The sequence below is a fragment of the Chelon labrosus genome (assembly GCF_963514085.1).
Source record: "Chelon labrosus genome assembly, chromosome: 24".
Taxonomy (NCBI): Eukaryota; Metazoa; Chordata; class Actinopteri; order Mugiliformes; family Mugilidae; genus Chelon; species Chelon labrosus.
The window spans coordinates 9,875,104-9,897,997 of record NC_140357.1 but is presented as its reverse complement, the minus strand read 5'-3'; the positions used below and the strand labels follow the sequence as shown (position 1 = coordinate 9,897,997).

At 45.2% G+C, this 22,894-nt stretch overlaps 3 protein-coding genes across 6 annotated transcripts in view; 1 reads left to right on the top strand and 2 right to left on the bottom strand.

Annotated features, from left to right (window-relative positions):
- Nucleotides 1–1,779: 1,779 nt before the first annotated feature.
- Nucleotides 1,780–7,937, bottom strand: arl13b (ADP-ribosylation factor-like 13b). 4 transcript variants are annotated; one of them, XM_084574266.1, is made up of 10 exons: nucleotides 7,386–7,937; nucleotides 5,740–5,810; nucleotides 5,286–5,535; nucleotides 4,696–4,801; nucleotides 4,391–4,593; nucleotides 4,197–4,311; nucleotides 3,979–4,120; nucleotides 3,743–3,865; nucleotides 3,468–3,536; nucleotides 1,780–3,002 (listed from the first exon to the last, which is right to left on the bottom strand). In XM_084574266.1, the coding sequence occupies exons 1-10, from the start codon at nucleotides 7,442–7,444 to the stop codon at nucleotides 2,926–2,928; spliced, it is 1,215 nt and encodes a 404-aa protein (XP_084430392.1). In that variant the 5' UTR covers nucleotides 7,445–7,937; the 3' UTR covers nucleotides 1,780–2,925. The 4 variants fall into 4 exon arrangements, with proteins under 4 accessions (XP_084430392.1, XP_084430391.1, XP_084430393.1 ...); XM_084574265.1 differs by lacking the exon at nucleotides 7,386–7,937 and adding an exon at nucleotides 6,440–7,355 and having other exon boundaries at nucleotides 5,740–5,812; XM_084574267.1 differs by lacking the exon at nucleotides 7,386–7,937 and adding an exon at nucleotides 6,440–7,352 and having other exon boundaries at nucleotides 1,780–2,875; nucleotides 5,740–5,812.
- A 1,941-nt stretch (nucleotides 7,938–9,878) lies between these two features.
- On the top strand, nucleotides 9,879–11,218 carry LOC311509078 (gamma-glutamylaminecyclotransferase-like). The gene is made up of 2 exons (XM_084574126.1): nucleotides 9,879–9,927; nucleotides 10,397–11,218. Exon 2 carries the CDS (start codon nucleotides 10,419–10,421, stop codon nucleotides 10,878–10,880), a length of 462 nt encoding a protein of 153 aa, XP_084430252.1. The 5' UTR covers nucleotides 9,879–9,927; nucleotides 10,397–10,418; the 3' UTR covers nucleotides 10,881–11,218.
- Nucleotides 11,219–11,409: 191 nt separating this feature from the next.
- The window catches only part of LOC311509077 (FERM, ARHGEF and pleckstrin domain-containing protein 1-like), a 40,913-nt gene continuing 29,428 nt past the window's right edge, over nucleotides 11,410–22,894 (bottom strand). Inside the window, exons 14-28 of the mRNA XM_084574125.1 lie at nucleotides 17,625–17,827; nucleotides 17,426–17,515; nucleotides 15,132–15,265; nucleotides 14,791–14,872; nucleotides 14,645–14,706; nucleotides 14,385–14,560; nucleotides 14,171–14,301; nucleotides 14,016–14,084; nucleotides 13,839–13,928; nucleotides 13,555–13,637; nucleotides 13,364–13,467; nucleotides 12,923–13,083; nucleotides 12,441–12,548; nucleotides 12,199–12,350; nucleotides 11,410–12,098 (exon numbers count right to left, since the gene is read on the bottom strand). Coding sequence (XP_084430251.1) covers nucleotides 12,023–12,098; nucleotides 12,199–12,350; nucleotides 12,441–12,548; nucleotides 12,923–13,083; nucleotides 13,364–13,467; nucleotides 13,555–13,637; nucleotides 13,839–13,928; nucleotides 14,016–14,084; nucleotides 14,171–14,301; nucleotides 14,385–14,560; nucleotides 14,645–14,706; nucleotides 14,791–14,872; nucleotides 15,132–15,265; nucleotides 17,426–17,515; nucleotides 17,625–17,827 — 1,721 coding nt within the window. The 3' untranslated portion in view covers nucleotides 11,410–12,022. The remainder of the gene's footprint in view (nucleotides 12,099–12,198; nucleotides 12,351–12,440; nucleotides 12,549–12,922; nucleotides 13,084–13,363; nucleotides 13,468–13,554; nucleotides 13,638–13,838; nucleotides 13,929–14,015; nucleotides 14,085–14,170; nucleotides 14,302–14,384; nucleotides 14,561–14,644; nucleotides 14,707–14,790; nucleotides 14,873–15,131; nucleotides 15,266–17,425; nucleotides 17,516–17,624; nucleotides 17,828–22,894) is intronic.

Sequence of the window (22,894 nt, the reverse complement as noted above, 5' to 3'; positions counted from 1 at the left end):
TCCCTCACTTAAATGAAGCCTGCCTCTGTATCGACAACGGGGGGAACAGTAACGAGACAGCACATTAGTGCAATGTTCTGCTTGTAAGAGACATGGGCTGTAAACTAGACGTTTGACAAGATCAAAATGAGGATGCAAAACAGCCGGAAACAACTATATTCTCGTTAGCATCTCATTTTTTAAGCTACGCTATTCCCCTTATTTTGGTTGTAATTATAAAATCCTGGTGCATATGTGTCTCCTTGTTGCTTTGTGAACGTGTAATTACTTTGACAACGGGGGGGAAGCTAAGGCGACTACAATGCGTTAAAAAAATTGGCATACTTTAAGATTTTGTGTCGTCCATTATTTCGGAGCAGGTAGTTTTCATTTCACCGCGAAGCTTCGGTTGTTTTACTCTGCCGCCTAATTCCACAATGAAATATGTTTCTACCCTGGGGAGCTGCATTTGTATTAGTGACAGATCACTACTGCACTGCCGTGTGATGAGAAATAAAGAGATGGTGTTTCCAGGCTGTGTGCGTGGATGGGTTCATTCAGTTTGTTGTAATATGAGACAGAAAGGCCTAAAAATTTGATGTATTGCTTTGCTCTGTACTAAAATTGTAAAAACTTGAAGCAACTTTTAATTTATTTTGGTTACTCATGTGAAGCCCTGTTGTATATCTGCCCATGTAATGTCAAAACAGCAGATCTGCCACAGTGCCTAATGACAATTTAAAGGGCCATTAAAGCTGCAGTCTTAAAGATTTGTTTCCTCTCTTTGGCGACCCCTGTGGCCATATGTGGTAATTGCAGGTGTTTTTTGTTGACTTCCTTCTCTAACACACATTTTTTAAGAACACATTTTTTAGCACATTCATATAATTTTGCCAATCCATACTGACTTATATACTTTAATTTGTAGCCGACATCACTGCATAACTGTTCTCTAAGCCCCACCCCCTTTGTTGCTGTTGCTATTGCTATTCACGGGAAGGCTTTGCATGCTGTTGCTAACGATGCTAATATCTGCATCGTTAGCGACAGCTGTTTTTTCGTTCATTTGTTCATTTGCTAAATGAACAAATGAACAGCAGGCCTCTCGTTTCTAGCCGGTGATTTTGTCAGGTGGCGAGCTAGTTAGCTGCAAGCTAATATTTGAGACATATATTGAACAGACTTTATTTGTAATAAAATGTTCGGGATTGGCAATTTAATTTTTGGCTAATTCTAAAATTAAGAGTGTGACGTTAACCTCACCAACTTTGTTGCTGTAGAGCTCTGCGCGTGGAAAGCTTTGCATCCTTGAGCGCTACATGCTAAAATCTGCAGGCTTGATATCTTTGGAAGAATGTAGCCAGCTAGTTAGCCGCAAGCTAATGTTTGTGCCTTACATTTAGGATCTCACACGATTTAAAACACAACAATCACCAACAACTTGTTATGATTTGAAATTCCGTCCGTGCCTACTGTTGCTACGATGCTAACGCTCTACCAGTGAGGTGTTACTAAGACTCTGTTTGCCTCACACCTTCCCTTTCCCCAAGTCTCATCTGGTTTTAAGTGTTTGCAGCAGACAGCTGTGAGTGTCAGCTCCGTCCTCAAGATAGAAAACCTGATTACAGCATTACGCTAATGGTGTAAGATCCATTACCAGAAATACTGACTAAACATCGGCGGAGGCTCGGCGCCGAACCAAAACCACAAACACTCGACGGTAACAAGCTCTGCGATCCAACCGCAGCTGCTCGCGATGTAGAAACAGAAAACAGATGCTAATCAGTCAATTGTGTATTTAAAACATCTTTAATTGAGCCGTTATAAAATTCAGACTGTGTAGAAAAAATATTTTTGGGTCATTATGAAGAGAGGAGTGTCGCAGTATAGATCTGAGATACAATAAAGTGGTTTTAAAGTGATATTTCATGTGTTGTGCTACACGTATTCTCATGTGTTCTGACCCAGTAGCGGCTGTTCCAGGTGCTGATGTACCGACGTACGCTCTCCTCCCCTTTTTTTCGTCCCGCTGCAAACTCCTCCAACACGCAAAAGAAACTTAACTGGGGCAGCGGAGTGTTCCAAGATCCAGATTTGTGTTTACGCCTCTATTTTTTTTTTGTTATTTCAAAGTGAAAACGGGTGCTGACGAAAAAGAAGAAGAAGAAGAAGCTGGAACAACAACAGTGTGCTGGCTGGCGCCTCCAGGGGATGGAGGCGAGTCTAAAGTTTATAAAAAACAAAAAAATAAAAAATAAAAAAAAAAGGAGGGAAATATCACTTTAAAAACAGATACACAGTGTAAACAGCAGAACGCGTAAAAAGTCTGTAGCCCTGTCGACAAATAAAGACAAATATATTTCTTTCAGTACATACAAATGTTTTTTTTTTTTTTTTTTTAACGACGACGCTGGCTGGAGGCGAAAAAAAAAGTAGTGTACAGATTTGTGTTTACGTTAAAAGTCGAGACATTTACGACTAAAACCGACCGTTTTGACGGTGGCGATGTAGTGTTGCGATGCTTTCCTTTTAAAAAAAAATGCTCATTTATGACCACAAATCTCAAGATGCGAAAATAAACGGTCGTTTTTTAAGGGCGACGTGTGTACAAATACATTATTCAGCAATAGACAGACACATATACTGTATGTAGTGTTATATTTACATTCGTCGTCAGTTAAAAGCATTTCATTTAGACACATAGAGTCCAGACTTACTAACACTGATATTAACAGTAATATATATATATATATATGTATATATAAAAAAGGAAATATCAGTCTTTTGTTGCGCTTCACAGTGAATTGTGAAATCCCGAGCAGGTCTCCGCTTTCGGTGGCCACCGGATACCCGCTGCGGTCCGCCCGCTTCGCCCGGTTTGTCTACACCCCGCCCGCTTGAGACACAAAAAAAAAAGGGGAGAGAGCCGTGATTGGTTCGAGAGTTTTAAAAAATGACGTCGTGAGTGTCGCCGTTAGGCCGCGGCCTGTTGGCGAGGGGCGGCAGGGGCTTCTTGAAAAAGTCTGTGGGAGGGGAGGAGAGAAAGGTTTGGCTGCGTTAGTGAACCCGTCGGGGGGCCCTGGAATAAAAAATAAATAAATAACAAAATGCATGCTCAAAGCAAGCCAGGGGAAGATGCTGCACGGCGGTGGTATGTAGAGAGGGGGAAGAAATGTGGATGAGTAATGGTTAGGACGTCTGCGAGGATCCACACAAACACTGGTGACATGCAGGGGGGAAGAAACAGCACACAGCGAATGCTCGACGCTAATCAACAGTCCACACACGTTCACCCAGGCAGACAGAGTTCAGTGTTCCCCTCTGAGACCTTCTCATTTGGAAGCTGCTCGAGGAAACGCTGATCTCGCGACAGTTAAGTGTGTGAGAGGTTAGTGGGGCGGCGGCGGCGGCGGCGGAGGAGGAGGAGGAGGAGGAGGGCTGAGTGAAATGAAACGGTGGTTAGGACGCAATGCCGCAGGCGGCTTTACCGGAGTGCCTCGAGTCCCCGAGCGGCTCTAGCTTTGGCAGCCTAGAGGCTTTAGGCGTCGCCCATCCCACTGAAGAAAATAAAAGAAAGAAATGATCATGATCGTGGACAAAGCCAACCTGGAAGGAAAAGAGTGGGCGCTCAGGCTCAGGGCTGAGTGTTTTTAAAGACTTGATCCGCTGACTGAACAGCTGCACGCGAGGCCACAGCTGCTTCGAAAGGAAAAAGGCCTCTCTGAGGCGAATTAGGCTCCTAAGTAAGAACGCATCCGCTCACCTGGAGGGGGCGGGGGGGTGGGGCTCTCTGCTGCGGCATCCTCCGTCCTCAGCGGGTCCACCCTGTGCTTCCTTTTCAGGTGAAGCTTGCTCGTCTTCTTCTTGCTTTGCTCGCCTGCCGAGGCTGAACGTACACGGACATATTAGGCACAAGAGACAAATCCATCCCCTCCCTTCCCTCCCGCTTCCTTACATCTGAGCATCCACACGGTCGTGTCAGGATTCAGAGCCACTCACCTGAACTTGCGTTTTCCGGCGTTTGTCTTGTATCATCGGGCTCCTCGTTCTCCTCGCCCTCCTCTTCCTCTCCGCCGCCCGCCGCCGCGCTGTCCGTCCTGCTCGCCTGGAGCCTCTTCCTCTCCTTTTCTTTCTCCTCAGCCTGGACGCAAACCGTGAACGCTGTTGACGTCTTAAAATCAAACAGAGCGACAGACTATAATCTGACCTGAACACACCTCAGAGAGGACGCTTCCTATCGGCTGAAACGGGCTCTGGACGCTCTCGTCGTCGGGCTCCTCCTCCTGGATCGGCCTCCCCTCTCGCTCCGCCTCCTCCCGCTCCTCCCGCTCTCTGTGGACATGTCGGCGAGTCAGTTATTCCAAATAAATTTGCTTCGCCGTGCGTAGGGAGTCGCGCCTCCCGCCCTCACCTCTCCTCCCGTATCCGCCGCACCCTCTCCGCCCGCTCCTTCTTGTCCTGCTCCTCCTGGGCGCGCTGCTCGGCCGTGTCCTTCTGCACGCGCTCGGTGATGGCCTCGTAGTCTTTGGCGATGTTGTTGAGGAGCCAGCCCAGGCCCTTCTTTATGGACTTGTCCACCTTCTTCCCGTAGCCCAGCACGGCCGAGCACGGTTCCTAGGGGCAGGAGAAAAAAAAAACTCCAGACTCTCCTTTCTGACAACAAATGCACTTAACGTCACTCAGCTGCTGCTCCGCAACAGGTGCAGGAACACTTACGATCTGACACAGACACTTGTTCTCGTTAACGAGCTTTTCTAACGACAGGTTCTCGATGATGTCCGCCTCAGCCAGCGCTCCCTCCTGATCTTGCTTGTTGGCAAGTCTGCGGGGAGAGATTTAAAACAGTTACCGCTAGCATCTGGGGTAAAGAAGAACTTTTATCTCTTGTTATGAACTCACTGAGGCGCCGGAGGGAAAAGGGTAAAGTGGCACCAAGGACAGCGATCAGACTCAATTTTAGAAAATAGTTGTAGAGGCCGGAAATCTTATGGAAATGCGCGTGTGTCCTGATTGTGGATGGTTGATTAGAACGCGCCGGAACACCTGAAAATACCCTTTAAGACTCTCCGCTCCCCAGCCTGCGCTTTGTGTCCTGATTACTGATTAAACAGATGCCTGCAGGAATCAACCTGCAGCGCACGTACCCAACAAATTGGACCAAGGACTCAGACTTTTAGGCCGGGCAATTACTCCATTATCTCCGCATCTCTGCGTACTTTCGCGGGCAATTCTCCTCTCGGAGTCCCGGCACGTCGTGAGAGTTTACTCGCACTTTTTCGATTTTCAAGGGAAGGGGGAGCACGTACACCAGGACGGGTTTGCCGGCGATGCGCGGGTGCTGCAGGACCTCCGCCATGGTCTCCCGGGTCTCCTGGATGCGCTGCACGTCGCTGGAGTCCACCACGAAGACCACGCCGTGCGACTCGGAGTAGTAGTTCTTCCAGATGCCCCGGATTCTCTTCCCGCCGCCCAGGTCGAAAATGGTCACCTCGAACTTGCCCTGCTTCAGGTCGACCTTGGAGAAGCCCACGGTGGGGGCCACGTCCTGCGGGTTTTCTGGAGACACGCGAAGTATAAAAGCAAAGACGCGTAACTGCGAGCTGTCGGACGTGACATAAAATATACATGGAGGTGAAGTGAAGAGAGGCAGTTTATTTCGGGTAAACGAGACGGAGAAGCCTGGTTTACAAACTACTTCTGGTGCACAACTCCTCCGATGATGCATTATTAATATATATATATATCACAGAGGATCCTAACCTCCCTGGATGCCTCGCACCGTCGCCGTCTTCCCTGCATTATCCAGTCCCACCATCACCAGAGTCACTTTCCTGTAAGGAGAAAAAAAAAACAAAGAGGGGGGAACATGAACGCACGTGCGCACCTCAGGCCCGAGACAGAGGCCACCTTGCATTAGCTATGATGACGCATTTCGGGGGCAGAGATAAGCCCATTAATAATCCGAATGACGAGCGCGATCAAGGATTCCGCCCGGTGAGTCAGCGCCGGTCACATGAACCCGAATAAACCGAGGCGCCGCCTGGCCTGAGAGAGCCGCAGGCGTCGGACAACACGACGCACACAGGATTTCAGTAAATAATCCTAAAAGAGCTGCACACTCAGTCACTTCTGCAGGAATGAAGCATGCACACGCCTCGGCGGCAGCCACAGCAAGTCACCTCAACATCTGAACCATGATTTCCTGTAGAATAATTCAGTTTCACACACAATTGCTCCCGAATTTAAGCTTAAAGTTGCAGCTTTCTTGCAAATCTATATGGCTCCAGGCGTTAAATACTGTCTGGAAAGAAAATCAACAAAATATAAAACAAAAGAGAGCACTGTGCAAGCTCAATAAACCGAATAAGAGACAGCATCAAGCACCTGCAGCAAGAAGAGATGCCAATAGAGCTGATTCGGACACACAAACAGCCCGATCCTCCAGCCGCAATACTTAACTTTGACACTTGCGCCGAAAAGACATCAACCTCACTATCCATCTAACCGTCTTCTGGAGCCAGCCGGCTTTCATCGGGGCAGGCTCCGGCTGCGAGCCTCCAAAGGGCGAGGCGCCGCCGTCTGCTAACCCATCGCCCGCCGTCCTCGCGGCCACAAGCTTCTCCTCCTCCTCTCGACTGCAGGGCCCCCACGAAGCGAGGGCGACCCACTGAACCAAGGCGGCCGCGGGGATTAGGGCGAGGATTTCTGGCTAAGTCCAGGGAGGGATCAGGTGGCCTCAGACGCACCCACGTGGGGCACCGTTAATGACACTTTGCTGATTGTGCTGCTTCACACTCTCGGGTTGTTTTGTGTCATCAAGAATAGTGATTAATGTGTGGTTTTTGAAAGCAAAGAGACACACCGTGCCATTTCTGGTGAGATCCACGATTGGGATAGAATCTAAATACGCAGGTTAACAACTAAAAGTGATGCTCAGTTAATTAAAAATGTCAAAAAGAAGGTTGTTCAACCGGCAGACCAAGAATAAATAGGGAAACTCAACAGAAAAGCAACAAATCCTCACATTATTTTTTATTTATAAGTTGATTAAAGCTTGAATATTGATTCTCAGAACTATTTGTGTCAATCAGTCATGGATTAAGCCATCTTTCCAGCTCCAATAACACGTGTAAATCACCTAACAACACAACAAAACCATCTTAGTTTGCAGTTTGTGTTGTGATGGGACTAGATCATTCTGACTCTGACACCCAAAGTCACACAAAATGACTAAAGCTGCAAATAAACCTGCATTTTCTGCCATAAAAAGAAGCTAACACGTGAGTTACAGTGAGATCTGTCAAAGTGATGTGGCCCCCCGCCTCCACAGCAAACTTTACCAGCTGCTAACCCAAACAAACCGGAGCTTGTGCAGGACCGGGTTTTGGGCTCGTGGCTCCACTCACCTTGCGGGCTCTCGCCAACGTTTCAGCCAGTTGCAGCAGTTCGCCATCAGGCTGAACATCGCAGTCCCGAGTCCAGGTGACTGCGATCAAGTGGTCATCCAGCCCGGAGCGCCGAGCCGCGCCGCGCCGCTATCCAGCCCCCGTTGCTTTTAGCCAGCTGATCGTTTCTTAGCCTAAATCTGCTACATGGCGAGGCTAACTCATAGTAGTGATAATATTACCAGCGTTTAAGATGATTCACCCAATCAGCGCCGACGATCCAAGCGGCTGTTACCATAAGGTATCGATAAACGCTAGCCGGTTTGTGATCGATTGTAAAATCCCGTTAGCTGAAGCTAATGCTAGCTAGCAATAACGGTACCCTGTTAACTCGTTTATTTTCAGCCTCGGGAATATAAGTGATTCCGTTGCCATGAGAACGGTGTCTTTACTCACCGATAGAATGTGCTCATGTCTAACTTAACGCGGCCACATAGCGCGATTTACCTCAAAAAAAAAAAAAAGGCGATAGCTACTTAGGGCTAGCTGGTTTTGAACTGCCTGCTCGCTTTGTTTACGCCGTCTTTTTTCTGCTGCTAGGCTGCGGACGTGCTTGCGTCATCGCCCGCGGTGGACAAATCAGCGTCGAGAGCGACCCCTGTGGCCAATCAGAAGCCCTGCAGCCGTCACCATAACAAACAGTGGTCCGGCATGAAAACAGTGAACCCATACATTACAGGCATGCTGTCTTCTTTCTGTTTCTCCCATAAAACTATCTCATTATAAACATATTTACTATTTAACTTGTGTGTTTTTATGTTATTTGCTGCATCCAAATCCACTACTAATGCGGATCTCTTTTTAAAGTATAAATACGAGCTTTCAAACCTATTGAAAATAGCAATTTATCCCCCCCTTACTCTTCTAGGGATGTGGTTTTATGTGGATCTCATTTCTGTATCATAACGCTGGCGTGAACTGACTACACGATTCTTTTCTTTGTCAGAGTTACTGATGCCCCTTCATTCTGCCAAACCAGAATGTTTATTAGATTATTTTTCCCGGCTCTTTCCCGGGCTGATGTGACAGGCTGTTTCGACCGTTTGACTGATTGTCAAGTGCCTGTTAAGGGAAAGATGGATGCACTTTAGTCCGCGGGCTGAGTTATTGCCCCGCTCTGTCTCAGCAGGTGACTCAGAGGTGTGAAGAGTGATAAAGGATAACTGTCAGAGGAAATATTCTAGAGACAACTTTATTTTTATGAGATCTATCTGCTGCTGTCACAACACCACAGTATTATGTCTTATTTGTTTATCAAAAAAAAAAACAGAATGGACGGTAAAGACTTCCTTTTTTTTATTAACGAGATGCTGAACTCATGAATGAAGTTTAAATCATTTAGTGTAATTGTTTTTAATGTCCTCCTCTGCTATAAATATTATTGTTGCGTGGCCCTATATTTTTTTCTGTTACGTTAAGTGGTTTTTAATGGAGCCAACAGGGTAAATTATAGATGACTAATTACCCTGATTTGCTTTGTTCCATTTATTTACAACCCTCTCTGCAAAAGCATGCTTAATGAACTGGTAATGGGAATGTTTGTAGCGTAGTAGAGAATACGTATGTGATTATTTAATTGCTGTTTGACATATTATTTGGTTGTTTTTACTTCTTGGTGGGTACTTAAATGTCCAGATATGCATACGCGAGCAGTATTTTCATTCTCACTTGTTTTATCTGACTATTAAAGATCTTTTTCTTTTTCTTTTTGAAATTTACAACAAGTCCTGCAGCTTAAACAATACGTATTTTGTCTGCTTATAGTCTCATTACTATATTTGAATAAAATAGTCAAATATAATACGCTGACAACTTGGGAAGTTAAGTTTTGGAGCAAAGCAAGGCTAGTCAAATATGAGTATATCTGTATAAAACAGGTATTATTTGGTTAGCTTCTTGCGCATGTGCAGTGGGTCTCAAAACACGGAAGCGAACCCGGAAAAGCAACTTTAATTAGGAAAATTTTTACACTTTTATAAGGAATATTTGTATGTCATTTTATTGTTGATTTGATTGTTTTTGTTTAACGATTGTTTTTGTTTTTGCATTTTTTAAATTTAAAAATATTTTAGCTCAACTGACTCAGCTCAACGCGTGCTTCGGTTGCCCTGGCAACGAACCATAGCAACCACCGTCTGGCGTCGTGTGGGAAACGCTAATGCTAATTAGCTCTGTGTTTTCTTGCGGGACTCCATAGCTAACACGTTTTTTTTTTTTTTTTTCATTATTATTTTTATTATTAATATTGTATCTTTCACTCAGATATTACCAGACTGAACACAACTTCTTATATTGACACTAATGACTCTTCTTCTCTCTTTTTCTTTTATCACTTTAGCGCCACCTGTTGTTTCCGGTTTCCGCTGGTTTATCTGAATGGGTTTTTTTTCTGCGCATGTGCGAGATGTTACGCCACGCCTGCTTGGGCTGTTGCACTTCCGCAAACAAACCGTGACTGCGGAGCGAGTGTCATTCATTTTCGGAGCTGTCTCTTCGTTTCACGGTAAGAATTCGCTCATTTATCCATTTTTTATGCTAATTGACTTGTGAAAACACTTTTTTATTAGTCAGTGAGTGGTTTAATTATGTTTTTATGTGCTTATCGTTTTACACGGTTACTCATTGACTTGTATTCAAGCTTGAACGATCTGACTCAGTAATCTCTCACAGTGAATTAATAATTGAGCTGATGTACTTTGTAGTAACAAAGTCCAAAAAGTTAAAGTCGTTCCGGACTTTTAGGCGGCAGAGATGCAAAAGTAAAATAATTGTGAGCAGATCTAGTTTTGTTTCTATTAATATTAAATACGCCCATAATATGTGTGCATGTAACACTGCCAAGATATAACATGTTCAGAGGAGTTTAAGCCACACCTGTCAGCACTCTGAGTTTCTGTATTTTTAGATCCGTTTACTGTGATGCACTCTTATAAATCAGCTGAAATATGTCTGACTTTTGTTTTATTTGACAGGTGTCTTCCCTCCTCCGTCCTCATGATCCGTGTCTTCGTCTATGGCACCCTGAAAAAGGGGCAGCCCAACTACCACCGCATGTTCGACGCCGCCAACGGGAAGGCCAAGTTCCTCGCCACGGCCCTCACCGCCCAGAAGTACCCGCTGGTGATCGCCGGCAAATACAACATCCCTTTCCTCCTCAACATCCCCGGCCGGGGCCACAGGATCCACGGGGAGATCTACGAAGTGGACGACCGGATGCTGAAGTTCCTGGACGACTTCGAGAGCGTCCCCGCCATGTACCAGAGGGCCGCGACGCAGCTGGAGGTGAAGGAGTGGGTGGCCGGGGAGGAGACGCCGTCGCCCGGGAGCATCACGGAGGCGTTCGTGTACAGCACGACGACGTACCAGCCGGACTGGCCCTCGCTGCCCTGCTACGAGAGCTACGACGCGTACGGGGACCACGGCCTGGAATACATGGCCAGAGAAGCTCGAGACTGATGTAGGACGCTGCCGAGTCCTCCCGTCTGCTACCTCTGTAGAGATCATCTCACATCAAGACACACTCCTGATCCTAATCCTCAAATTTAAATGAAACACAAGCACATCTGTCAGATTGTGTAGAGGATTTTGTCAGATTATGTCTTAAATGGACGATTAACAATGCAGCTGACAAAAAAGTTTATATTTTTATGATTTAAGGTGAGCAAGGATTGAAGTAGGAGTCTTTTATTTTTGTTAGCATTAATAATTAAATCCAAGGGCTGATACTTTAACCATCTCATTAACTATTTACAGTTTACAGGGGAAAAAAGTGGAGAAATGCATCTTTATGTTTGGGTAAAACATTCCTGATTATCGCTGTAACACTATATGAAATCTTGGGTGACTTTCTGATGTGTTTTGTCAGATTTTCCTTTTTGTTTTACCGCTAGAAATCTCATTTTAAAATCACTTGTCTGTATGTGTAAATGTGTACCTGCTGCTGCCGCAACCGCGAGATTTAAAGAAACCAACCAAACACAACTTCTGACTTGTCTCTTTTTTTCGTACGTTTCTTTATTTAAAATAGTCAAATCCAGAAAAACTGGAGGAATACTGGAGAGAGAGAGGGGGGTCGTCGGCTGAGCGAGCCAGCGACCAGCGAAATCTCTGTCGGCTTTGGAAGAAGGTTGAAATCGTTCGAACGAGACAAAACTCGGTGGAAAAAATAAAAATAAACAACAGTAGAAATAAATGAGACATGACATTTCACAGTGTATCAAGGTATTGTACAAAAAGGCGCCTTAGAAAAAAAGAAAAAGGGGTGATTTCTGATTGGGTCCAAACTGGCGTTCAATTCAAACTATATATAGGCGTAAAGTGTAGTTTATTAGCGCGGTAATCCAGGTTCATGATAAGAAGACGGTCGCTGCCAGTTTGGCACCGAGAAATGAATCACGTCGACTGGCGCAGGAAAGCGTGTGATGAGAGGGTGAAGCTGGGACGGCCTCCGAGCGTGGAACCTCAGAGGTGTCGATTGGTTTCTGCTGTGTTGCAGCGTGATTGTGTGCAAGTGAGAGGAGTCTTTTTGTGCAGTTTAAAGTCCAGATGTGAACCCAGGCGAAGAGCGAAAAGAGGAGGAGGAGGAGCAGAGGAAGGCTTCAGTAGAGGTCTTTCCTGGTGCTCGGGAGGGAGCGGCTGGCGGAGCAGGTGGCGCTTCGGATCACCTCCATCCACCTGGAAAAGAAAGAAAGGAAGGAAACAGTCAAGACGTTGGTTTAGATAATCCACTGCGGGCTGCGTGGAGGAGGAAGTGACTATCTGAGCGAACGCCCACCTCTCAAACGTGTACTCGCTCTCTGATCTGAAGTAGTAGACGTGGGACTTGAAGTGGAGCTTGAAGACGTAGTCCTTGTGGATGTTTTCCGACTCCGACGGGACGGTGACGGAGTAGCCGAGCAGCGGGAGGCTGGCCAGCGGGTAGTCGTCCTGCGGGGAGGAGGAAAAAAAAAAAACGTCACTCGTCTGTCGCCTTTGCTCTCGCTACGAGACTATCGGCGCCGCTGCTGCGCCTCTAACCTGGTGGGACTTGTAGAAGAAGAGGCTGAAGTTGGTGAAGACCACCCAGAGCTTCTGCCAGCCGTTGCTGTTCTTAAACTTCCTCAGCAGGTTCCCCGACAGCTGGTTCTGCAAACGAGACAGAGACGTTAAATAAAACAGTTCAAACGGGAAAGAAGAAGCTAAACTGTCCCTTCATAACTCCATTTACACTCTCATCTGTTAATTCTCCTGTGGTGCAGTACCTCTCTGCTCCAGCAGGTGTCACTAAAGGACAGGCTGTGTGTCCTGCACCAGGCAAACCACAGACAAAGAGAGAGAAAGAGAGAGACAGGGGCCCCTGAGGTCTGCTGAGGGGCCTCATCAACTCACTACTGGCCTCTATCAGTGTGGACACACGGACGGACGGAGGTGAAGACGGAGACAGATGGAGAAACACGGAGCGGCGGGAAAGAGAACGGGACAAAAAGCACAAGACACGAGAAGAAAAGACACTGAAGTACCTCCACGGCAACGCTGAAGTCCACCATGGAGACGCTGGTGTTGCGGTGCCAGCACACGTGCACGGTGGTGTTGCCGCGGTGACCCTGGCGCTCCAGGGACGAGCGCGAGCCGCAGAGCTCCTCCTCCGACTCCTGCTCGGCCCCGCCGTCTTCCGAGAGCTCTGCGGGGTCAAACAAGGCGGTTAGCGTCCCCGGTTCAGACGAGGGAGGACAAAAACGCGATCAAACCCCTTTTGTTGTCACTCGTAAGTTAATACTCTTTAAGCGTTTGATGTAAAAAATACACTCAGAGGGCTATTTAGCCGAGACACAATGGAGACGTCAAAGTAAAGGTCGCCAGGTGGAGGCCTCTTTGAACGCCGTGACAGCTGAGGGCGTGGCTCTACACGTATCAGGTTCGGACCCCGTGTGGGAATCCTGGGAAAACACGGGAACGCTCACTGTTGTCGGAGAGGCTGGCGGAGAGCAGGTCGGAGCTGCTCTGCTCAGAGAGGTCGATGGCCATCCTGATGTCCTCCACCCAGCGCTCCATCTCCGCCGCGCAGCTGGAAAACCAAAACCAAAACATTTTGCGTCACTTTCAAGACCGGTCAAATTCAGAGGGCAGTTCGGGGACGTTCTGGGACGCGTACCTAGCGGCGACCACCACGGAATGCCGCTGGCCGAAGAGGGTGAACGAGTGCGGGACGCCCCACTCCTCCTCGCTTTCTCTGATCTGCAGGAAACGCACATAGTCCTCATCAAACTGCATGTTTAGACACTTATTTTAGGCCTTTTAATAGCTAAAGTTTAAAATCTGGAGCATAAATTAACAGAACAAACTAATTAATAACCACTGATTGTAACACCGGGTTCTCCGATTTATAGAAAACCACCTTAAATGTGCGTTTCTAAATAAACGGAGCGTGATTCGTACCGTCATGCCGTAGAGAGGTAGCTGCCCGTGAACTTTAAACTGGTTGGACGGCGTCATCCCTCGACTGGTGTACACCAAGGAGTCGCTGAACTGGAGGAAAGACAAAGAAAAAGAGAAGATGAAAGGGTTGTTGTCATTTTTTGGATGCTTTGTTTTCTCCGTTTAAGTAATTCCTACCAGGAAGAACATCCGCTGCTGGAGGCCTTTCCCAGAGAGCTTGCTGAGGCATCCCAGCCTGATGAACTCCTGGAAGACAAAGACACTTTAAAACGACATGAAGGCGACAAAGAGAGGAACGGGTTCGGGGTGTAAGCAAAGAAAAAGAGCCGGACCCGCCCGGGTGTGACGAGGTTGTCGATGCCGGTCAGATCTTTCCTCAGCTCCAGAAGCTTCTGGAAGTTCTCCATCTTCATCATGGTGCCCTGGAGCTGCAGCACCATCTCCGAGATGTCCGCCAGGGCCGCTGGAGGAGGGCGAAGGGCGCGTTTAAGTAAAAAAGAATAAAAACAGTTTAAGGAAAGGGCGGAGATGTGGAGGTGTACGTACCTCTGCAGTCCCTGAAGTCGTCGTGCGTGGGCGGGTAGTGCTTGCAGAGCCTCTCCAGGATGAGCTTGTAGTGCAGCAGGCGGTGCAGGGGCCGCAGGAGGAAGACGTTGAGGGGCAGGTAGCAGACCCTCTGCTGCTCAAAGTCCCGACACAGAGACTCCACCTTCCGACTGGACCTGAGGACGAGTTGTTTTTCTTTAACACACACCGAGAAAAGAATAAACCAGGAAGGCGTGAATGGATTTCATGGCGTCACGCACCGACAGGCCCGTTCCAGTTCCACCAGACACTCCGAATGTTTCTGGAGATGAATCGTCAGCTGCTGCAGATGCGGAAGAAAAATCCAAATCAGACAAAACACAAAGCGCAAAAAAAACGTAATAAGAGGCAGAAACTGAATAATTACCCTCAGGCCCTGAATGTTCTTCAGTAAAATGTCACCGATTCGCTGATAGTCTCCTTTAATGTGAGCGTTAGATCTTCCCTCCCTGAGAGAGACGACAAGAGTAAAAGTTTTATTTCATGTGCAGTGACATTTATTGACCAGTAGATGGCATCAAAGAGCTGAGCGTCTCAAAGCAGGAACTGGAAAGCTTCGTTTAATTCCCACAATCCCATTCATCTCAGCAGTGTCCTCCTGTCTTTCATAAAAGCATCAGACACCACCCTTTTCTTTTTTTTTTACCATTTCATTTGACCCTTTTTACGTGTGTTTAAATACAGAGAGATGAACAGATGAGTAATGACCACTGTGCCAGCCGCTGCTCCGTCTCTTTGAGGAACCCCTGGTGGAAGTTGAAGACCGGGTCGTAGCTGGACGAGATCAGGCTCTGGACCGAGTCTGGAAACGCCTCGTCTTTCCCCACGGCGCTCTGGAAGGACTGGAGCGGAAACAGACAGACCACTCGTTAGATGAAGAAGAAATACATAAAGAAAGGATGGATGGCTGAAGAAAGAAATTACATAGAGAGGCAGACGGAAAGAAGAAAACAAAAGATGAAGAAAGAAAGAAAGAAATGATTTCATCTCTACAGCTGCATCTCTGTCTGGTCAGGGGCTTGTAGTGCCTCTGACTGGAAGTCCCTACAGAGGGTGGTGAGGACAGCGGAGAAAATCATCTGGACTTCACTTCCTTCCATCCAGGACGTTGCCAAAAGACGCTGTCTGACAAGGGCCAAAAACATCGCCTCAGCCCCCTCACACCCCCAACATGGACATGGACTGAGCAGAACAGTCCGGTTCAAAAACAGTTTCATCCCGTAAGACTGCTCAGCGCACTATAAATAGTACCCCCCTCCACCCACTCCCATTACCCTGCAATTAAAAAAGTGCAATAATATTTATCTACATTTTAAGTTTTTTTAGATGTATATTTATTCTATTCTTATATATACTATGAGCCATTGTACCGAAATTTCTTTTTGATGGAAATCAAAATGACAAATAAAGTCTGTCTAAGTCTAATTAAAAAAGAAAGAAAGAAAGAGATAGATATAAAGGATGGAGAAAGAAAGAAAGAAAGAAAACAAGACAGATGAAGAAAGAAAGAAAGGAAGAGATAGAAAGGATAGATGAAGAAATAAAGAAAAAGAAAGGATGGATGGATGAAGACAGAAATGATATAGACAGACAGGCAGACTGAAGGAAGAAAAGATGAAGAAAGAAAGAGAGAAAGACATTTAAAAAAAGAAAGAATGGATGAAGAAAGAAGGAAGGGATAAAGAAAGACAAGAATAGATGAAGAGAGAAAGAAAGAAAGAAAGTGAAGAAAGGATGTAGACAGACAGAGAGAAGGAAAGACAAGATGAATGAAGAAAGAAAGATGGATGAAGAAACAAATAATGAATGGAGAAAGAAGCTAAGGATGAAGAAAGAATAATGGACGAAGAACGAAAGAAAGAAAGAAAAAGATAGATAGATAGATAGATAGATATAAAGGATGGATGAAGAAATAAATGATATAGACAGAAAGGCAGACAGAAGGAAGAAAAGATGAAGAAAGAAAGAGGGAAAGAAATTATTAAAAAAAGGAAGAATGGATGAAGAAAGACAACAATAGATGAAGTGAAGAAAGAAAGGACGTAGACAGAGACAGAAAGAAGGAAAGAAAAGATGAATGAAGAAAGAAAGCAAGAAAGACAGATGAAGAAAGAGACAGACAGACAGACAGACAGACAGACAGACAGACAGACAGACAGAGGTGTTCTATTCCCTTTCAGATTAAATCTCTCAGGACGATGACAGCGAGTGCAGACAGGACACCGTCCAGCTGTTTCTCAGCAGGACTCTCTGGTAGAGAGGAAGAGCGACGGAGCGAGGAGACTGGGTGTGGGAGCCGGGGCCCGGGGGCCGTGCCAGCCAAAGAAAATATTTAAGAGGTTTTATAAAAAGCAGCAGCACACGCCTTCCCTCCACATCAAAGAGCACGGAAACTGCTGCCAAGAGGAAAAACAGCTGAGAGGGTGAAAAGAGCCGGAGAGAGGAGCACGCACACCCCGACCCCTCTCCATGGACGAGGTCAGAGGTCGAGCTCTCCGGGTCAATGACGGGGTCTTTGAGGAGGCAGGTGCCTGAACCTGCATTTCCATACTGGTGATCTTAAAGATCTTATTTTTATATTTCATCTGTTTCGCACTAAAGCGCTCGGAAGCCGAACCTCGGCCTTTAGCTGTCGGCCAAACTAAATTCACATAAAAGCCCACGCTCAAATATGATCAAGTAACACTGGAAACGTCTCTAATGTGATATTAAAGTCACACTGCAGAGATAAATCACTGTCAGCGTGTTAGTACGGTTCAGGGGAACCAAGCCTTGAGCTACTTGTTGCTGTATTTTGTCTTTAAAAAGACCAAAACGTCAACTCTGACTCAACCAAGATTAACCAGAATTGGCAAGCAGCTTTGACTCACAGTAGTTCCCGTACGGAGGCTTTTAAAGAGGCCTCGCTTCAGGGAATTTGGGTCGGCGCTTTGGAGGGAAAGCACGCCCCGCCAGCTTTCCAACCTCCAGATAAGACGCAGAAACGATCCAGAAACCCTCACCTCTGTGACGACCTGCAGGTCTTTGAGGTAGGTCCGCTCTGTGGTCAGCAGCTCCTTGGCTATGAAGTACGCCTTGTCCGTGGGATACTTCTACACACAAACAGGAAGAAGATAAGCTCGACCCAAAATCATCAATCTACCCTTTTGAGGAATTAGGCGACACCATATACGGTGACTTTAAACGACTCCAAACGCCCACCTTCCTCCTCGCCTCCTCTTCATCCTCGTTCCGGACGTACCCGGCCTCGGTGAGCAGAGGGCTGGTGAGAGGAGATAGCTGCCGCCCCTCGGGGCCCACGCCCAGGACGCCGGCGTCGCCCGCCTCCTCCCCGTTTGCCAAGCCGTTCCCGTTGACGGCCGCGTGGGGGCTTCCCTGCGGAGAGTCCTCTGAACCGGGACTTCCTGATGGAGGGGGGGGGGGAAATAAAAAATGGAAAGGGAGGCAGGTAGAGAGAGATAAGAGAGGAGATAGCAGAAGAGGATAAGGAGCAGAGTTAAATGAGGTGAAATAAAAACTCAGATACTTTCATGAAATTCACTGCCAAGCTGTATTTTTTTCCATTTCAGAACATTTTTAGCATTTTCAATGTGTAACATCTCAATTTATTCCTCAAATTATCACCGTTGGCAATGAATTTCAAGACAAGGCAACAAATCTCAAACCCACGAACATCTATTCTATATATCTACTTTGATCTGGGATAAAAAGGAGGAAAAATATTGATGCAGATGATTAGCAAGGAGATAATCTGTGAGATATTTAAAATAAAGGTCATATCTGTGCATTATAAGGGTGAATAAAAAAGACATTTAAGGCGGTTGTGTGTGTTTAAAAAGCTAATCTTTGTCAAAAAATTAGTAATAATAGCTGCAAATTGTGGTAGTTACGACACTTAACGAGCGTTTCCATTTCCCTTACAATGCACTGTAAATATGAGCTTCTACAGATGTGCAATTACGTGTTGCACCTAAAATCGGACGTTTATTAACAGGAGTCTGGTTCTGGCAGCTAGAGTCACTACAGGTTAAGTTGTGACTGAATACTTGCCCAAGTTTCCAAAGAGTCCACTGCTATACACCAAACTGGATCATGGTGTAAAACCATGGCAACCACTGAGTGCAGATCTGTGAGGGGGGGGTGCTATAAAAGAACTAAAACCACTAAAAAAAAAACTACTACGACTACTACAACGACAAAAAATACAAAAATAAGAAGCTACAAAACATGAAACACAGACAAGAGACAAGTGGGATCATGCGCCACGAGACAAACAGCCGCTACGCTACGGACTAGCTACCACAACACAAGACACGACGGTCCGAACGGGTCCGACACCCTCTACAGAAAATTCTCGAGTCCCTTTTTTCTTCTGACGTACAAAGTCGTCGTTTTTTTTTTTATTATTATTATTGAAACTAGCGAACACAGTCAGTTACAGTGTTAAAAGGAGAGATGAAGGGTAAAGAACAAAAGAAAAAAGTAATAATAAAGGTCCAGAGGTGATGTAAAAAAAGATGTGCAGGAATACAAAGTGTTACAACAGAAGAACCAGTGAGAACCAGTGAGAACCAGTGCGTCTTTCAGTCAGTGTGCGTTAAGCAAAAAACATCAAAATGCCTTTCTTTTGGGAAGACTTGTCGGCAGTTCTGCGCTTTCAGTATTTAGTATAATTTCACAGCGTGCCACAGCCAGCCACCGGGGAAAATAAAAAAAAAAAATAAGTAAATACAGAACATGCGAGCTTAAACTGCCACAAATCTTCATATTTCAACATTGCAAGCAGTTCCTTTCAAAGAAGTGAGAAAGAGAAGCATAGACGTGGCACTGAAACACCACTTTTAACCCTTTTAATAGTCCCAATTTAAGGAAAAACGGTTGAAGTTTTTTTGGAAAATAGGCTATTTCACTTGCTTTCTGACTGACACCACTCTCATGTCTGTGCTGTAAAAGCTTAGCTTAGCATAGCTCAAGACTGATAGCAGCTAGCATGTTTACAGGCAACAAAATGTAAATAGAGACAAATATGTTGCTTTTATGATTCGTTAATGTCTCTACAGGCTGAACAAATTAAATATAACAAGTAAATTAATGAGCAAATGTTGCGTGAATGGGTGAATTTTGTAGCTTTAGCTTTACGGAGAGCTAGGCTAGCTGTTTTTTCTGCTAAGCTAAGCTAAGCTACACTAAGCTAAGAGGCTTTTGGCTATAGCTTTGTATTTACCACACAGATATAAGAGAAATGCTATCAATCTTCTTATTGAGACCACACTTATGTCTGTGTTATAAATGGGATGTGAGTTAGCTTAGCGTATCTTAGCGTAGCTTAGCTTAAGACTAAGGTGAAAAAAATATACATACAACTACGGACTGAGCAAGTCAATTACCAACTTCTCGAGGTGCTAACACGTATTTATTTTTAGCACTAGCCCAAACAGAGCTAGCTAGCGTTTTTTTCTTTTAAACTAAGCCAAGCTATGCTAACAGGCTGCTTAGCTTAGCAAAACCCAAATAAAACCACCACATTTTTAAAGTTTAAACAAATAATCTACGACAATTTAACCTATGAGCTCTGTAGAGATGAACAGATTTAGTTACCTCAGTGTGGAAAGAGCTACGCTAGCCGTTTCTGCTAAGCTAAGCTAAGAAGTTCCTGGCTCTCGCTTCGTATTTACCCCACAGATACAAGAGTGGTATTAATATTCTCATCTAAGTCTTGGCAAGAAATCCAACGGCACATTTTCAATTCCCAAAAATGTCAAACCGCTCCTTTAAGCAACCGTATATCAGCATATATCAACACATCATCACAGTGTGCATGTTGCAGAAGACGCTACAATTACCTTTCGTTTTAAAGTAACTATGAAAGTTGGCTCTGATTAACGCCATACACATTAAAATTACAATATGCATACAAAATCACAACCTAAGATTCTGTTACTGTGCGTACAGTGTATTAAAATTACACACAAAAATATGGGAATGACTCTTCAAGTGCTATTTGGTGACAGGCAGTGAAAGGACGACAAGGAGGACTCAACCCCAGTATTCATGTATGTGTGTCCAACTTCTGTCAACGCTCAAACTTTCACGTTTTTTCAAAATAAAATGCCACGTCGCTCAAAGACATCTTTTGTTTTTTTTTTTGCACTTGCGTTACGCATTAAACTTAACTTTACTTGTGTCTGTCTACTTTCGCCCTCTCTCACTGAGCACTGGAGTTGAGTCGGCCATGTTTTGTGTGCGCGAGGTGAGGAAACCCGGGGCTGGAACAGAAATGGTTTCTGGACGTTTAAAACGAGAGATGACCCAAAACATCTGGAACCATTTCAAGCCCCCACCGTGACGGAAAAAACACCAAAGAGTGACAAAGTGAATAACAGCGGAGCAGAATGACAGAAAAAGCAGGGAAATCTTACGCCTGGTTAAAAACATGCGTTCACAGTAAAGAAAAGGAAAAAAATAAAAATGTAAGAAAACAGTGCAGAGGAACATTTTAAACTTTTAAACAAAGCACATGCTTAAAAACACAAGAGCATTGTACAAAGCGTGAAGCATGAACATTCGTTTCAGGAAGAAGCAGCAGCTCTGAGGAAAGAGAAGGTACGCGATAAATAAAACCTTTAGTCCCGTGTCGAGCCGACTTGTAGCTTTGACCCCTGGCAACAGTGTTTTATCCAGGAAGAGGTGGCTGAATATGCAAATTAAAATTCTTTATGTTAATTGTAAGTGTGTGTGTTCATTAAAAAAAGTGCTTTAATTCACAAAAGTGAGCTAAATGCTAAGATTAGCTCGCTAACAAGCCATGTGGTGGCAAACTGATGTTGCTAGTACGCCAAAAATAGCAAAACACAGCTCTCGAATCTTAATCTTTTGTGTTTTTTCTGAAAAGTTTGTTGCAGTGAGAGCCAAAAAACAAAAAAATAAGTGTTTAGCCAGCCAGCTAATGACAGAGATGGGTATGGAAAGCCTTAAATAAACAGCATTGCACTGTAACATGTGAGAAAACGGCGTCCAGAGATGAAAAGGTAACTGCGAGTTACCTTTTTCCCCGCGATTGTGGTTGCATGCCAGGGGCCAAGCCAAGCAAAGCAGACAGCTACGTATGGTGGTTTAAGGACGTGTTTGTGTGCGACACCGTGAAAAGGAAAGCCCGTGACGAATCAACAAAAGTGTAGAGACACGCAGAGCTTGAGTTATTATCAAAAATACAAGATATAAAAGTTAGGGTTGTGTTCGTATCCTCCCTAATATCTCAACTGATGCAAATCTATTTCAATTCTTCCGCTACGGGTGAAGACTACAACAAAAAAAAAAGAGTCTACCACAAACATTCAAATTACAGTGCAAGTCGCCCACAACAGACAGACGGGAAGAGATCGACAGGGGAAAGTGCTCAGAAGGAGGGAAGGACGTCAGCTCGGCTACGGCCGAAAGAGAAAGGCAGAGCGGTTAGCCGTTAGCATTCCCCCTCCGGCAGATCCCAACAGATCAAACACATACTCCTTTCTACGACTCCCTACCAAAGAACGTTCACATACACTGTACAAATAAAAAGGGACTACCTCTCAGTTCTCGGTTTGACCAAGCAAACCCTGATCTGAACTCCGACCTACGACGTCCTCTTTAAAGAAAAGAAATCCCTTAATTAACTCCAGCTATTCTCTTAAAGCCCTTCTATTGCACGAGACAAATAATTATAAAAGTTCGATTCAGGGGAAATGCTACACGGGGACGCTAAACGAAGTCAGATAAGCTTTCAGAGCGAGCTACCAATTCACCTACAATCAACGCCACCTAATATTCAACCACCTTAACTACAAGAAAGACATTTTTTACAGGCTACAATGAGCAGATTCCTAATTTTTCCTAAACGTTATCAACGCTAACGACTTATTTTTGTTGCCGTTTAGAGATAATCTTCCAGTACAAGAAGATGCAAAGGTTTTCCTCAAAGTTTCTGTCATTTTTTTCTCCTCTTGTACAAGTTCTCAAAGTTATGGCACATCGTAAGGAATAAGGACTTTCCTTGAAACGTCATCTATTCTTTCACTTTTTACAAAAAAGCTGACCGACATATAAAAGTACTCACAGCAGTCCATGAAGTTAGCATCGTTTAAAAATTGCGTACGTTGGGTTTAGAAAAAATGGACGTAGTAATCAGTACAGCAGAAGCTTCCGTTTACTGTTAAAAAACAAATTTTTCTTCCCAAAACTTGTGTTAGAAACTTCACGTACATGTGAAAATGTGGACTAGATTTGTAGTATTGTGTATTTACTCTATTTCAAATATTATTTTAGAGAAAACTGGCTTTACGCACGAATTTACGCACTAATTCACGCTAAATTTCCGTTTCTCGCTCAGCAGCTAAAAACCTGCCCTCCTATGTCTTCCTCGTTGAAGCGGTAACACCCCTCCCCCTCCCCGTCACCGTCGTCCCCCTCCTCCAGGTGCAGACTCCCGAAGGAGA

What these genes read in the sequence shown, in the direction of transcription:
- arl13b (XM_084574265.1), bottom strand. Translation starts at nt 6,511, where the DNA reads ATGAAAGCCGGCTGGCTCCAGAAGACGGTTAGATGGATAGTGAGGTTG. An exon ending in TAGGAAGCGTCCTCTCTGAG is followed by an intron (nt 4,121 to 4,196) that starts GTGTGTTCAGGT and finishes GTTTGCGTCCAG; the next exon opens with GCTGAGGAGAAAGAAAAGGA. An exon ending in CACCCCCCCGCCCCCTCCAG is followed by an intron (nt 3,537 to 3,742) that starts GTGAGCGGATGC and finishes TATTTTCTTCAG; the next exon opens with TGGGATGGGCGACGCCTAAA.
- LOC311509078 (XM_084574126.1), top strand. Translation starts at nt 10,419, where the DNA reads ATGATCCGTGTCTTCGTCTATGGCACCCTGAAAAAGGGGCAGCCCAAC.